This window comes from Solea senegalensis, unplaced genomic scaffold (assembly GCF_019176455.1).
Source record: "Solea senegalensis isolate Sse05_10M unplaced genomic scaffold, IFAPA_SoseM_1 scf7180000015222, whole genome shotgun sequence".
Classification (NCBI taxonomy): Eukaryota; Metazoa; Chordata; class Actinopteri; order Pleuronectiformes; family Soleidae; genus Solea; species Solea senegalensis.
Genome location: NW_025321266.1, coordinates 1 through 15,578, shown reverse-complemented (window position 1 = coordinate 15,578; position 15,578 = coordinate 1). Strand labels below are relative to the sequence as shown.

Sequence of the window (15,578 nt, the reverse complement as noted above, 5' to 3'; positions counted from 1 at the left end):
AAGCAATAAAGGAAAGAAAAGGGGACGATAGAAGAGGAGACCGAACCAACAGAAAGAGGGGACTGAAATGAAAGAAAGAAATGCGCCCGTCCACTCACAAGAGTAAACCAAATCCAATCCAGTCAGTCAGTGAAGTCCAGTTCATGTGTGTTGCTGCTGGTTTGTAACAAATCCTACTGTCAGTCAATAATGTGATGCTCATTGTCATGTTCGTGTGTAATGATCATGTTCCTGTATGTAAATGAGCTGTGTGTTTACAACTGTTACCACTTCAAACAGGATTTTCTGGTCTGAACTCCATGAATTAAAAATATAGAATATAAAGATTAATAAATAAAACATGACTATGTCCGTGTCTCGACGTGTTCTGTGAACAGTTGTACAGGCGTCTATTTTATTTATATGTTGTAGAATTGTTATATAGTAAATAACTTTTTTTGTTGCAGTACCACGAGTGGCCACTGGGAAATTTGTCTTCAAGGCAAAGGGGGCGGAGCTACATCCAGTTTTCCGTCCCAGACGCTGGAACGACACGCGGCTCGTGTTTGCGTCACAGATGAAAAGATAATGAATTCTCATTCTCTTCAGGTAAAACTGCACGAACACTTCCCGTGGAATGTCAAGTTTGTCTCTGACACAAGTGAACGTCGACTGTCCGTTATCATATCATTATTACGACGTAAAGTCGTCATTTTAGTGTAGCTAGCTTAAGTACAAGCAAGGCTAACTCTGTCGTGACGACATTATAATTCATAATTAAATAATTTAACAACTTTGTGAGTTTATCCTGGAACAATTGACATTTAGCTGAAACACCGAAAAATGGAACAAGTTGCCTAAAATGACGACTTAATTCATCCAAATAAAAATAGTCGGTGGCAAAAAAAAGGTCTCGGTCAAGCAGGTGCCGTGTAAAGTTGTTAAAGATGAAAATAACATCAACATTTTGCTCCAAACTATGTTTAAAAATGTAATTTTTCCGCATTTACACCAATATTTGTTTACCTACAAATATATTAAATAGTTCAATCTAAATATTAAATGTTACACCTATTTAAATTTAAATGTTAATTATACATGTTAGATTTCTAACATTCTTAATGTAATATTTAGATTTAACATTTAATAATTTTGACTGCTGTACGGTGCATGACACTACACCGATTATTACTAATAAATATTCATAAAAAGTTTTTTTTTTCAAACCGTTTCAAAAGTTTACAGAAAGTGAATATGGCTAGATTTTGACACATTGTACCTGTGACTGTGAACATCTATGGGTACAAAACTGCTGAGGCTATTTTTATGCCTTTCTCTACCTTTGTCTAATTGAATACTGCTTAATTTATATCCTTTACACTCTGTCTCTGAACACGTTGCTGCTGTAACAATGTGAAATTCCCCAGTGTGGGATCAATAAAGTCTAATTAATCTAATCTAGAGTGACATTTTCCATCACATCATCACTTCTATTTGTCAACCAAAGTGCTCAACTGTTACTTGCCTCTCCCTAGACTGGCTAGATGCTAGAAGTTAAATCACTTCTGTGTGTTATATAATTGTTTTGTTTTTTTTCCCCAGAGAGTTTTGGAGATGACTGACATCTGTAATCCGGAGCTTGAGAGAAATGGAGACGTATCCTCTTCAGATGATGACTCTGTAAGCCTGTTGCATGAAATGAATGATTGCCAGAATGGAGCCACAGCCAAAGACACAGAGAGAGAGGAATCAGACTCTCAGAACGTCAACAAAGAGCAGAACAAGAGCTTGGAGATAATTCCACCGATGCTGCTAGAGGAACAGATGTCCGGGTCCATCCAGTCTAAATCAGGTAACTGTAATTTACAAGTTCCTAAACCAATATAGAACCATTTTAATTTTAACTGTACTAACATAGTTTGTTTTTGTGTGTTTTCATTGGTTTCATAAAACCTCAAAGCAAGTGTCTTACCATGCTTGGCAATGAACAAAAAGTTTCTTGAGAAGAGAAACGAAAGGGGAGAGAGTCGCCTGCACAAAGCATGCAGAAGAAAAGATGTAGCACAAGTCAAAGGACTCATTCAAGCCGGGATCAGTGTCAACATGGAGGATTATGCAGGTTTGTCTACACTACATGCTGTCCTGTGATTGTGATTCTTTGCATTGGGGGGTGGGTCACCTTTTTTGAAAATCGCCCTAAATAAACATGGGTCATTGAAAGTGCTTGAATTTTGTGCAAGAAAGAAGTTAAGTTGATATTTAATGTCTCCCTTATGCATTGCTTGATGTATGTAGACGAGGTCGGCTCATAATTACTAGCGTTATTGTGGACACTGTCCACTGTCTCTCTCTGATGTTGACGTGAGAACAATGAGCGAGTAAGCAAGAAAAAGCAAATGACGTGATTGATTCCAATTCGTGATTCCAAGATCTCTGGCTCAAGAAAGACCAAATTACAAATACTGATTTGCCCAAAATCTCAAGGACAATCACTAGTCCAGATGCAGAGCGTCCATGGGTGAAGTTGCCCTCTAATCTTAAACTGTGTCAGCACATTTGGTTTTACATTTTAGGGAATTGGTCCTTGATTCAAAAGTCCTTGAATTTAATGTCAACCAAGGTGTGGGACATTCTGGGAACCCTGTTTTTTAACCACTGACTGCTGTGTCTCCACAAGAAAACACTGGTGAGAAGTCACACAGGGAATGATAACTGATATCCTGTAGTGGTTATGAGACCGTTATAACTGTCTTCTTATTCTGTCTGTCTGTCTGTCTGTCTGATTTATCAGGCTGGACACCTCTTCATGAGGCTTCAGCTCAGGGGGACAAAGCAGTGGTCGAGGAGCTTTTGAAGGCCGGCGCTCATGTCAACGTGAGAGGCTTTAATGGTTTCACACCCCTACATGATGCAGTTTCCTCTGGACACTATCAGGTGATGGAGAAACTCTTGACAGTTTGCTGTATTTCCTTTAATATATAAAACCCCATGAGCCTCGTGGAGGGAGGTTCTACACCCTAACAAGATGATGTGAATGTGTGTTGTGTAGGTGGTGAAGCTTCTCCTCCAGTATGGGTCCAATGCCAGCGACAGGAATCTCCATGGTCTAACAGCACTCGACATGGCAGAGAACAATATCAAAGACCTGCTCTCATCTTTCCCATTATTATCCGGTGTGTGTGAGCATTAGAGTCATTTAGTAATCGATTATTAATCGATGTTTCAGCTCTAGTGAGCAGCCTTATTATGAGGCTCTTGTACAAGAAAGACAACGCACAGTAGCTCACCTACTGCTGTCTATATACCATACTTCACAAACTGGTGTGCTTGACAGTGTAGTTTTAATGGCTAAACATGTTACTACTTGGTGTTTGTTAGTTGCATCTTTGCAGTGAAAGCACAGTAACATCTTTATCAAAGGCTCAGATTACGTTTGCTTCACAGAGAAAATGTGAATGATGGGATATCTGTCTGGTGTGACCATGCACTTACCCTTCAAATGTAGAATCCAGAGAATCGGATGACAAAGACGAGCCTGGTGACGTTCAGCTGAGAAACACCCGGACTGACACTGTGAGCACTCGCTGCACTTTTTTAATTTTTTTTAACACCTTTTTTAATGTTGATTAAGAAAGTTTGCTGTATTTGTCTTTTGTGTTGTTATCTCTTTGTAGTTGAGACTTTCACAAGCTGTAGAAGTGGTTTTGAAGAGGATGGAAAGAGACCAAAGACGAATGTTGACTTTGACAAATCCACAGGATGCAGGTAGAGCATAATTATGACACACACACACACACACGTGTGTGCAAGTGGTTGTGGAAGCATTTGCTTTTAATTTTGACAGCCATGTAAAGCAGTTAGCACAGCCACACAGTTTGCATGAGTGCATTTGTGATTGAAATGTAATTTTCTTTGGACATACTGTGTTAAAAAAAAATAGGAGAATAAAAGATAATGATAATCAATAATATAGAAACATTTGCAATATCACAGAGAAATAAACAGAGCCTAAACTAAAGTTAAAAAAAGAAAATGATGTAACTACATTGTTCTGTGTCTCAAAGTAGTAGAAATCAAATTGTTATCAAGCCCTAACCCTTTTTTAAAGGAAATCTTTACGTTGTACAAAGTTTACAAAGGACCATGCATTCTCCATCCTGTGTTTATCAGGAATGACACCGGGCGACACAACATCTAAACACTGCTATACTGAGAAACCGAGAGAGTCGTGTGGAGCTGATAGTCTTGATCAGCACTGTTTGACATTAATTTGAATGTAACAATAACAAGATTTGTTTATAATTAAAAGTCACACATGACAGTTATGAATCATGGGTTACATTAAATGTTTATTCATTTCATAAAACAAAAAGTCCTGGTCTTAGTCCTTAAAATCCTGCAAGAAAGAGGGGGTGTGTGGAGATGTAGACACTTGCAGTAATCACAGGAATAAAAACAGGACCTGGTCATACACCACATGGGTACAAATTGATTTTTCAGCTTCTTAAATATGAATATTTTCAGGTTAACAAAGAAAAACAAAACATTCAAACATAATTTTCTGGTTCGGCAAACACCGATCCACATTTTCTGACATGATCGAGTTCTCGATTAATCGAGAAAATAATCGACAGATTAAAATAAAAAAGAATTCAGTCAGTTGCAGCCCCAGTTTGTACGAAACTGAAATGAATAGTAGATAATAATACAGAGAAAATGCTATTCTTAAAATATGTGGTTTGCAATATCCACAGAAAATAACCTGCTATTAATATTAAAAATGCTCAATTTAACTCAGGCTGCCTGCAGGTATTGTATAATAATAATAATAGTTATTTGTCCTATGGCTTTACAGTTTAGAATTTTTATTTTTTTGCAATGAAATACAATATTTCCTCTTTTTGTGAGTATACATGGGTGAATCACATTGTGTCAACGGTGATACAAAGATGGTGAATTGTTGATGTTCTGTTTTTCAGGCAAATATCACTCGTCTCTAACACAGATCCAGAATAAGGTGCTCATCAGTCAGCATTTGGAGATGGATAATATTGCCCAAAGATACAGGTCAGTACACAAATGGGCGATATGTATTGTATATAACCACAAGGTGGTGATATGCAGTTACCACATATCACCACCAGGACACGCCAAAGCACCATTCTCATGCCTGATACCATTATTTTAAAAATACACAACGTTTTTGAGATTTATTATTTAATTTACCCTCCTAAAAACAAACTAAAATACACTGTAGTCGTGTGAAAAAGGATCTGACACTCTTGCCTGTCTCTTTTAGAGGAACTGAATAGTTATTTACATGATTTTTAACATTGATAATACTATCGTTTAAGCAGACTACTTCCCCAAATAACAGCAATATTGTTTGACAGGAGTGTGTCTGGCCTTCAACAACGGATTCTGAAGAGTCAACTTGTTTCCCTTGCATCCCGTCAGAGGAACTTGATGGAAATCCTCCAGAAGCAACTGGATGTAGTAGAGGCCTACGTTACAACCAAGACCCAACTGACCAGTCAGTCTTCCAAGCATCAAAACAGCACAGCAGTGAAACGGCCATCAGATCACTCCTACACACGTGCTTCCACTAAACCAAGAGAAGCACCTGGAAGCTGTCAAGACAATCAAAGTCGAACACGACGGAAAACTGCAGCTCCTTCACTAACGCAGACAAACAGCTGTCGCGGCAGCACCACGCAACCGGGAAACACTTTGCAACACAGCAACTTTCAAATAAAAGGAAGACGTGCCCTGATACAGACACAGTGTGACGATAACAGCAGACATCTCTCCACGCTCGTCCAGAGGGGAGTCATGCCACCTGGAAGTGTTTTAGAGCTGCTGTTGAAGGTAGGACTAAGCTTTTATATCCATTACACTGATTTCATCCTGGAGAAACAAACCTATTTAAACACCGACATACGTGGTTTTATGATATTATTGCACAGCTTGGATGAATTCTCAGTTATAACTTTTATGGTCTGTTAAGTACAAAACATCAAAATGAGACATAAACACGAATAAGTGTTGTAATATATATGTATGTCAAACTTTGTGAAAATGTGTTTGAGTCTGAAGTCGATACAAAAAATAAAAATCAGAACAATATCAATGCAGTTCGGTGACCACGTATAAGCACCTCCCACATAAGCCCACTTATGTAAAAAATATGTATAAAAACCTGAGCTATCGCCTTAATGACCAAAGCGAGGCCTGTAGAAACAGCCTATTTCATAAGGACAGCAGAGAAGATGAAAGCAGTGTTGTTCTCTTGTCTTTGCAGGGACAGTGGCACCGCGCCCTCGTGAGCAAAGATGGCTCAATAAAGGACACAAAAGGCAAGCTGCATGTGACTCCACAGCGCTGGCTGGAGTCCATCCTGGGCAACAACATCCCCGTCTCCTCAGTGTATGCCTGGGACAAGGTTACGCACAATATTTCCTTATTTTATGGAGATGGTTGGTTTTCTGTCGTACTTTAACACTGCCTGTGTGAGCAGTGATAATACTTTATACTTTACTACCCTGCAGCGGAGTTTCTCCTCTCGGGCTGCAACTAAAGATTTTTTTCACGGCCGATTCGTTTTTTGATTCGTTGTCAGAGAATGTTGATTGGCATTTCTCAAACCTTGAACTGACGATGTTCTCAAACCAAACTTCACCAGTTGTAATGATTTCTTTGTTAAATGGAGCAATGAAACCAGGAAAAAGAAGCTGAAAAACTTCAATAATGAATCAACAAATTATACATTTAATTACAAAAAAACCCAGATTAATCATCAGCAAAATATTTATTATAATAATAACAATAATGTAGTGATTGGTTAATGATTGATAAATCGTTCATCTGTCTCCACAATAATAAATGGATTTAATCTGGAATTCTGCCATAGTGCTATGCAGAAATAACAGAAAACATGGAGGTCTGTAAATATGAGTTATCAGTGTCACATCAGTGACACACGGAGAAAAGCTTTCAAGTTACATTACATAACATGCAGTTAATAAAATCCATGACTGCTTCAATCTATGATGTTTCAGGAGTTTGTAAACCACAGATTATATTAGGTGATGAGCCTTCTGTTAAATGTCTTCCTTGTGTCCTGTGTGAGAGTGAACATCTGTCAAACGTCACACAACGATCACCTTCATGTTACCTTTGTTTAAAGAGATGTTTAATGCAGTTAAAGGATGTTTCTGATGAGCGTTCTTATCTGTTTGCCCAGGTGCTGTTCAGAGACAAGAGCTTGTCTTACTATTTATTCAACATGGAGGCTGAGGTCAACACAGCACAGCCGCCTGCAGAAGGTGGTGTCCAGCACTGCACGGCGGCTTCTTCTCAGGACACACTTTCCACAGGTATGTTGTTCCCATAGCAACCATGATTGTGTTTTGACGTTTGACAGAGGAGCCGGGGTTTTGTCTCTTGTAGATATACTCGTGGTACTGGCCCTTTTAATTATAAATAATCTTTGTTACATTTTCCGCTTCTGATCACAATTGTGTTTCCCAGATGTTTCACTTTCACAAAGCTACCCTGTCATGTCTGTTATCTGTCCCTGTGTTTCCGTCATGGTACGGTCCGGTGTGGTACAGTACGGTACAGTTTGGAATGGTAAAGCCCTGGGTCAGTCTTGTGTTTTGACGCAGAACAGTACTTTTACTTGGTGGGCGGGGTCTGAGCTGTGCCCAATGTCTGTGTAGCGTGACGTTGTACCAGTGCGACGACAACAAACCATGACGTACAATGTGACACAACATTAGGAATAGTACCAAAATAACCTGGCCCAACGTTCCATTTTTGGCATCCTTCCCTCGGCGTACCAGGGTGGAGCTAGATTGGCTCCACCCACAACAGTCATCTGCTGTCTATTCTTATACAAAGCTTGATTTCTTGTTGAGACAAACAGCCTCAAACCGAGCAGGAAAAACAGCTGCCGGACGTCCTCGTACCGTGATGCGAGCCACAGAAGGACTAGCTTTTCTCTTGGACTCATAAGTGTATACATTATGTTATGTTGACTGCCCGTACATTTTCTTTCACAGCCACTTCAGCTAAAGTCAGGTAGCCACTGAAGTGAACCCTTTGTTTGTGTTCCTCTCGCAGGACGAGCTGGCTTGAATTGTCTCATGAGAGTCAAGATAATCCATTTGGTGGATGATGAGTTGTTGCCAAATGCTGTATGCGACTACCACTGGGAGAAGCTCTTAAAGAACGACTATTCAGAGCTTGAAGACTGGTAGGGTGGATCATAATAAGTCACTCAGTCACTCACTCTTGGATCAGTTTCAATCAAATGTCATTTACTCATCACATGTATCTAAAAATGACATAAGATTATAAAACATTGACTTTTGTATTTATTAAGGTTCATTGTTACACTTCCATCTGATTTAAAATGCTCACTCTGTGGTAGTGTGAGTAACAGTTGGTATTTAATGTTTAATGTAACTCTAACCGTTCATTGAAGGGTTTATGTTTGTCTGTAATATTGCTGTTGTTAAATGTGACATTTGCCTGCACTGAATATAAAACAATAAAGTTGTCAGACTTTATAAACGTGTGTAATTGAAAGTGTTTTAACTGGTGCAGCTTTTCCAGCCTTTACGGCACCAGAGGTCCAGGAACTGCAGACCCATTACACGCACTGTAAATGATCTCATGACGTTACTCAGCCAATCAGATCAAAGTGTCTGCATCACCCGACTAATTTCAGGTTGGGACACATGCTGGTATCGTTGGGTTTAGATTGTTGATGTTCTGTTACATTTCAAGGTAAAAGCTCTACTTCTTCAGTTAAAGACTTTTATTAGCTTATTTACCGCTCCTCTTCTTCCTCTAATATATTCTTCAGCACAGAAGTTCAAAGTCTCCCGTCGCAGATCAAAGACCTTCTTTTTCTAGTGAAGTTCCATGAAGAAATTCCAAAACTGCCTTGATGGAAAGGTGATGATTCTTGTCACTATTGAAAATAGATGTTAAGGAAAAACATCAGCCAGTTGCCATTGTCTTTTAAAACCTACCACTAGTGATGGCGGCGCGACACTGAAGCTTCCATACGTGCTTCAAACGCTGAACTAAAATTCCATAGAACCACTGCTTCAAAGCTGGCTTTGGTGTCAAAGAAAAATGTCCCGCATTGCTTTGGACAACTGCTTCATTGCCTGAAGGAATCACCTGATTGGATGATTCACTGGCACTGGTCCTTGTGAGCGAGTGTTTTCCAAATGTGGAGAAGTTGTGAGCAATTAAAGTAACCGCCTCCAAGAAATAATGTACCTCAATAAAAATGTGCGCTCCCCATCCCACAATAATCACCCCCCGCCATAGTTACACAAGCACACTCAACCCATGTCATATTTTCCCAGCACACACACATTCATTAATCTTTATTTATAAATACAACATAATGTTCAGTCTTGTGTGTGTGTGTGTGTGTGTGTGTGTGTGTGCGCGCGTCTAATCATTTTCAAAGCTAAGGAAAATAAAGGCCATCAAAGCAAAGAGAGTTCAGGACAAAAGGTATTTTCTAAGTAAAGTAGCTTCTTGTGTGTGTAATAAAAAGTCTTCTGTTCATCAACCAGCACGCTCAATTTGACTGCAGCCTTGCACTTCGCCAGCAGAGGTCACTCTATACTGGTCAACAATTTTTACATCGTTGCATGAAGGAATGCCAAAACTGCCTCAGACAATTCATCTCAATATTGAGAATTGAATTAAATTCCTCAATTTTCCTAAAGAAGAGTCACTATGACTCTCACTTTTCCCTCTGGACTCCCAGCTCCTACTAAATTGAGCAGATGAAAGAATATTGTGTCATACAGGCTGTCACTTATACAACACCGGTCACTTATCAACTGTCCCAAAGATATTAATTCGATTGGACTCCTCTGTTCATTGTCCGCCGCTTTATCAACACGTCAAAACTCTCAAAATCATAGTCAGTGACACATAAAAGCAAAGATGTTTGTGGTTCCTTTGATAAATTTAGAGCCATGGCCTCACCGCTGACTTCATCAGAAACCAGAGGAGTTGGGATGCGGATGATGACGACGACTCCTGTGACGAGGAGCGTCATAAGGAGAAACCCGCCTCCCACACTCGCATGTGCAAAGGGAAACAGAATTGCGAAGAGACGTGAGACCATAGTACCTGTGAGGAATGACACTCAATCCAGGGACAACGGAGAGGTTCTCACCCGAGCCGGATCCCCGCACCCTCAGCAGTCACAGACCGCACCGCCGCCTCCGTCCACGCAGCCGCCACAGACCAATCAAGCTCACACAAAACAGCAACTACAGAATGTGAAGAGGAAGTCAAAATGTGTGAAGGAGTTGGAGAAACTGCAGGAGAGGAGAGAAAGGCGTCGGCTTCAGCAGCAGGAAGACAAGGAGAAGAGGGCTCAGGAGATGGATGTCACCATTCCCAACTACGAGATCATGCACATGATCCGAGATTTCCGGGACAGTCTGGTCTACCAGCCCCTGATCGCTCCAAATCTGATCGAAGAGCACAGAATTTGTGTGTGTGTGAGGAAACGTCCACTCACTAAAAAAGAGTTGGCTGCCAAGGATTTGGATGTCATCACCATTCCCAATACAGAAATGATCATGGTACATGAACCTAAACAAAAAGTGGACCTGACGCGCTACCTGAAGAACCAGACCTTCTGCTTTGACTATGTCTTTGATGAATGGTCTACCAATGAGATGGTCTACCGGTTTACTGCCAGACCTCTAGTGGAAACCATTTTTGAGAGAGGCACAGCCACCTGCTTTGCCTATGGGCAGACGGGCAGTGGAAAAACACACACCATGGGTGGAGATTTCCGTGGGAAAAACCAAGACTGCACAAAAGGAATTTATGCATTAGCTGCTCAGGATGTGTTTCTCATGTTAAAAAAACCCAACTACATGAAGTTAGATCTCCGAGTATACGCCACCTTCTTTGAAATCTACATTGGAAAGGTGTTTGACCTGCTGAATCGTAAAGCTGAGCTGAGGGTGCTAGAGGACGGGAAACAGCAAGTACAGGTTGTGGGGCTTCAGGAGCGGGAGGTCAATTGCACCGAGGATATCTTGAAACTCATAAAGGTTGGCAACAGCTACAGAACATCCGGGAAGACTTCGGCCAATGCTCACTCGTCTCGCAGCCATGCTATATTCCAGATCATTCTTCGGCGAGAGGGGGAGATACATGGCAAGTTCTCCCTAATTGACCTCGCAGGAAATGAGACGGGGGTTGGCACATCGAGTAGAGACCGCAAGACGCGTCTGGAGGGAGCTGAGATCAACAAAAGCCTTCTGGTGCTTAAGGAGTGTATCAGGGCGCTTGGCCATAACAACTACCATACTCCGTTTCGAGCCAGTAAGCTGACCCAGGTCCTCAGAGACTCTTTCATTGGGGAACATTCTCGCACATGCATGATTGCAACAATCTCTCCTGCGATGACATGCTGCGAGAACACACTTAACACACTGCACTACGCCAACAGGGTCAAGGAGCTTTCAGTAGACCAATACCAAGCGATGGCAGGAGGTAGACCCAATATCCATGATGTCACTCAGCTGGATCTTCTGGATGAGGAGTGGCTGAGTATCTTACCGCAGAGAGAAAAATTTAAGGCGCAGAATGAGGCGGAAGTGACGCCTCAGCTGTTAACCCTTGATGAGGCCATATCTGAGTTAGAGGAGATGGGGGGCTACGTCCGGAAGGATCATCAAGCTGTTTTCCAGGAGTCGATCCGGTGGCTGGAGGATGAAAAAGTGCTCCTGAACATGACAGAGAAGCTGGATTATGACGTGGCGTCTTACACAACTCAACTGGAGCAGATCCTGGACCAGAAGATCGAAATCCTCACTGTGTTCCGCAGGGAAGTGAAGTCGTTCCGCTCTGCACTCGAGGAGAAGAAGCAAGCTCGTAAGCTAATCAATCCCAAGATGCCACTTGTTATTTAGTTAGTGAATGTTGACACATGAAGGAACAGAACCACGAGGTGATTGGCAAGACCTGGACTATCAAGAGCCACCCTGCTTAAGTGAAGCCCCCGGGATGAGTTTTACCGACAGTCTACCTACATTTGATATTCACCAATGTAATGTATTGTTTATGCATTTTCTCTGTTGCCACCCAGTGTCCACAAGAAGCAACAGCACATTCCTTTCAGCTGTGTGCAGATGGCATCTGTCCAGGGCTATTTGGAGGCCTCGTTAAATTTGTTAAATCACCTGTATTCATCCATGAAATAAGACTTGCCAATGCCTTCATGACCTGAATCAGCCAATTAAAATGTAAAAAAAAGGCTCATCTTCTCTGTTGTTTTGTCACAATGTTGAACACAATGTGTCACTATCTCTGTGACAGTTGTTAACACAAATCATCTCAACTGCACACAGCTATTTCCAAAGACCTTGGCATCCTTGTTTCGACACAGTGTTATTGAGAAGTTTGCTAAGCATGTCAACAACTCTGTGGTCATGGGAGGAAGAGGGAAATTAAGGATAAACTGTGGGGAAAAAAGACACGACATTAAACTAGGGTTCAGATAATTACTCAGTTATTTGATCATTTTTCTTTTTTTTTTTATTTATTTACATAAAAAATAACAATAACAGTACAAAACCTTAACAAAAACAACAACAGAAAACAATAACAAACGTCAGAACAGACAGCAAAAAAAAAGGAAAACAACAAACTGACAGAAACGAAAGGACATGCAAAGCTCCAAAAATATGTGGGTGTGGCTTTCTTTATATTGAGCCTCATTTTCAGCCCCACCCTGAATGTAAACCAGTAATCCAATGACTTTTTATACCTTCTCGTCACCATTTCTGCCATTATTGTTATCCTTATTAAATATCAATCACAATACTAATCATTATTATTATCATATTTTATGATTATGATCATTTTCTTTTGTTTTTTGAAGGTGCATTAAAAAGTGGGCACCAGAAAGAAAGTGCACCCCCGGGGCAGAGATGCTGTCCCGAGGGAGACCGTCCCTCTGTGTCCAACCACCCTGTGTGTATATTTATGAAAAAACAATCATAAATTCTGAATAGTATTACTAGTCTATTGTGGTGCATTAAAAGACACAGAAGATGGTGAGGGGAAGGACTAAATAACATTTCCATTGGGGATTTGGTGACAACACTGAGGGTCAATACAAATAATAAAGTAAGTTGGCATTTTTGGTCATAAAATATATATTTTTACAGATTTGACTCCAGTTATTTGATAATTCATTCATTCACTAAATCAATAGTCAACTGTTTTGACAATTGATAAATTGGTTTGAGCAGTTTTCCGAAGTTTTCAGTTTTTTTTCAGCTTCTTTAATGTGAATATTTTATGAAATAATGGACATTTGTATTATGTTTTATTCTCTTCTATTTAACATTTTTAATTTAAAACTTTATTCTCAAAGCTTGTGAAACATTTCTTTCTCAATGTGGCCCTAATACTCTGCCGTACTTTGTTGCCTTGGTGATTGATGAATTAAAAGTCAAGCTCATAGGAACGACTTTCAGTAGCTTTAGAATTAAGTGTACGTTTGTCACTACATGGACCATGAACTGTGAACACCGGTGTTGCCCAAGGACACATAGGCATGTAACGAGTGGAGCTGGGAATTAAACCCACAACCTTCCAGTTGAAAGACAAGTCACTCTGCAACTGAGCTGCCTTCTAACCCCTGACTTTTTAATACTTTAACTTCTACAATGTAAGTACATTTTATATCAGAAAATGACGTTTGATACTTTAAGTGCAATAAATGTCATATCATTTTGTAAAAGGTGAATTTAACTTCTACCAAAGTCATTTTCTGCTAAGATCTTTTAACTCTAATTTCCCTTTTAGGTTCTTGACTTCAAGACTGAGTTAGACGTATCCACTGCTGTGCAGCTGTGCTTGTGAGAATATGAGAAGTCTTTGCTCTCCATTGGTTAAACCGGTTTAATCATTAGTGAGGGCCTGGTGAGTGTAAGTGAAGTGGGCGGGTGGACGGACTGACTGCTGCCCCTCTGTCCCTGGTACACTCCTCTCTGTCCCGTCCTGCTCTCCACTCTGCGATGGAACTCCACCCATAGCAGACGTTGGGCTCCGGACCAGTGCGGTGAGTTTTCTGTCAGAAACAGGAGTAATGTTACTGTTGCTGCTTATTCCTCAGTGTGCTGAATAGCCTGGTTGTAGCAGAGGTGACTGCAGAGTGTAACACAAAGAGCCAGTCTTTAAGGCAGAGCTTGATTCTTGTCACAGCTGAAGGTTTCCTTGTGTTTGACTGCATTTGAGTATGTCACTTACTGAGCATATACGTATGTTCCTGTCATTATATTGATTCTTATCTTATATGAAGATTCTGGTGGAGCTGGGAGAAGAAGATAACTCCATAGAGCAAGGTAATGAGAGCAGGAACAGCACTCCTCACTTCACATTCACACTCAACACAGTTGCTAGAGTTAAACATATATCAAATGTGTAATTCTGTAATAGAAAAACAACAACAACACTTATTCGCTATTTCAAATTGATTTATTCCCACACTTCACTTCTCAAGGCTCTGTGCCTTTGTTCTGCACAAGATAAGTTGATGATGTGACAACTGGCAAAATAAACAAAGTAACTTTCCTTCATGAGAGGAGCTGTTCATTCTGACTGCAAACAAATAAACAGAGCTTCAACAAATCATCCAAACTCTTATTTCCTCATCAGACATCACATTTTTCCACAACAAATGCACCCTGAAAGGCGTAGTTCACCTTTTTAAGTGTGGTTGTACACACTATTGCCACCTTATCAACAGCGTGCTGCTGAGTGTGTGCAACTGTGTCTGTGAACCACAGCGTAACCCGGACACTCTCACTGATAACATAGCTGCTCTATCTCACTCGTAACCTTTTCTAGTTGGAAACTGGTGTTTGTAAACCAGCTGTTCTCCCCCACCAAAGTCCATAGAGAAACTCAGTGTATTTTAGGCCAAGAGGACACAAGTGTTGCTGGTCTGCTGCTGTCATGTGAATGAGGTAACTCCAAACAAATGATTTCAAACAGTGGAGTTATAAAATCACACATTGTGTGAGACAGCAGAAGATCAACAAAAAACTCCAGAGTATGATGTCATACATTTACGAGAATAAAGTCTTAAAGTATGAAAATAAAGTCTTAATTTACAAGATTAAGTTCAAGCTATTTCACCCTCCACAAAAGCAGCGATTTCCTCCAAGTCGACAACACTCCTTCTAAAACAACAGTAACTGTTACATAAAAATGCACTGTTTAACTAAAATTAGTAAATAAACTATGACTTTTTTGACAGATTTTGGACGACATACTATACTATGACTTTTTTTTCACATTTTGGGCGACATACTATACTATGACATTTTTGTCACATTTTGGACGACATACTATACTATGACTTTTTTGGTGATTTTGGACAACATACTATACTATGACTTTTTGTCACATTTTGGATAAAATACGATACTATGACTTTTTTGCCTGATTTTGGATGACATACTATACTATGACTTTTTTCAGTGATTTTGGACAACATACTAACCTATGACTTTTTTGTCACA

The 15,578-nt window shown here is 40.3% G+C and overlaps 2 protein-coding genes across 3 annotated transcripts; both read left to right on the top strand.

Annotated features, from left to right (window-relative positions):
- The first annotated feature begins 336 nt into the window (after positions 1–336).
- On the top strand, positions 337–8,533 carry LOC122762083 (ankyrin repeat domain-containing protein 31-like). 2 transcript variants are annotated; one of them, XM_044017262.1, is made up of 12 exons: positions 337–588; positions 1,582–1,831; positions 1,940–2,098; positions 2,771–2,913; positions 3,029–3,152; positions 3,485–3,552; positions 3,654–3,744; positions 4,959–5,046; positions 5,373–5,847; positions 6,281–6,421; positions 7,223–7,355; positions 8,104–8,533. In XM_044017262.1, the coding sequence occupies exons 1-12, from the start codon at positions 568–570 to the stop codon at positions 8,238–8,240; spliced, it is 1,830 nt and encodes a 609-aa protein (XP_043873197.1). In that variant the 5' UTR covers positions 337–567; the 3' UTR covers positions 8,241–8,533. The 2 variants fall into 2 exon arrangements, with proteins under 2 accessions (XP_043873197.1, XP_043873198.1); XM_044017263.1 differs by lacking the exon at positions 337–588 and having other exon boundaries at positions 1,767–1,831; positions 1,944–2,098.
- A 1,459-nt stretch (positions 8,534–9,992) lies between these two features.
- LOC122762081 (kinesin-like protein KIF2A) lies at positions 9,993–12,267 on the top strand. Its single transcript, XM_044017255.1, has one exon. It carries the CDS (start codon positions 9,993–9,995, stop codon positions 11,952–11,954), a length of 1,962 nt encoding a protein of 653 aa, XP_043873190.1. The 3' UTR covers positions 11,955–12,267.
- The last annotated feature ends 3,311 nt before the right edge of the window (positions 12,268–15,578 follow it).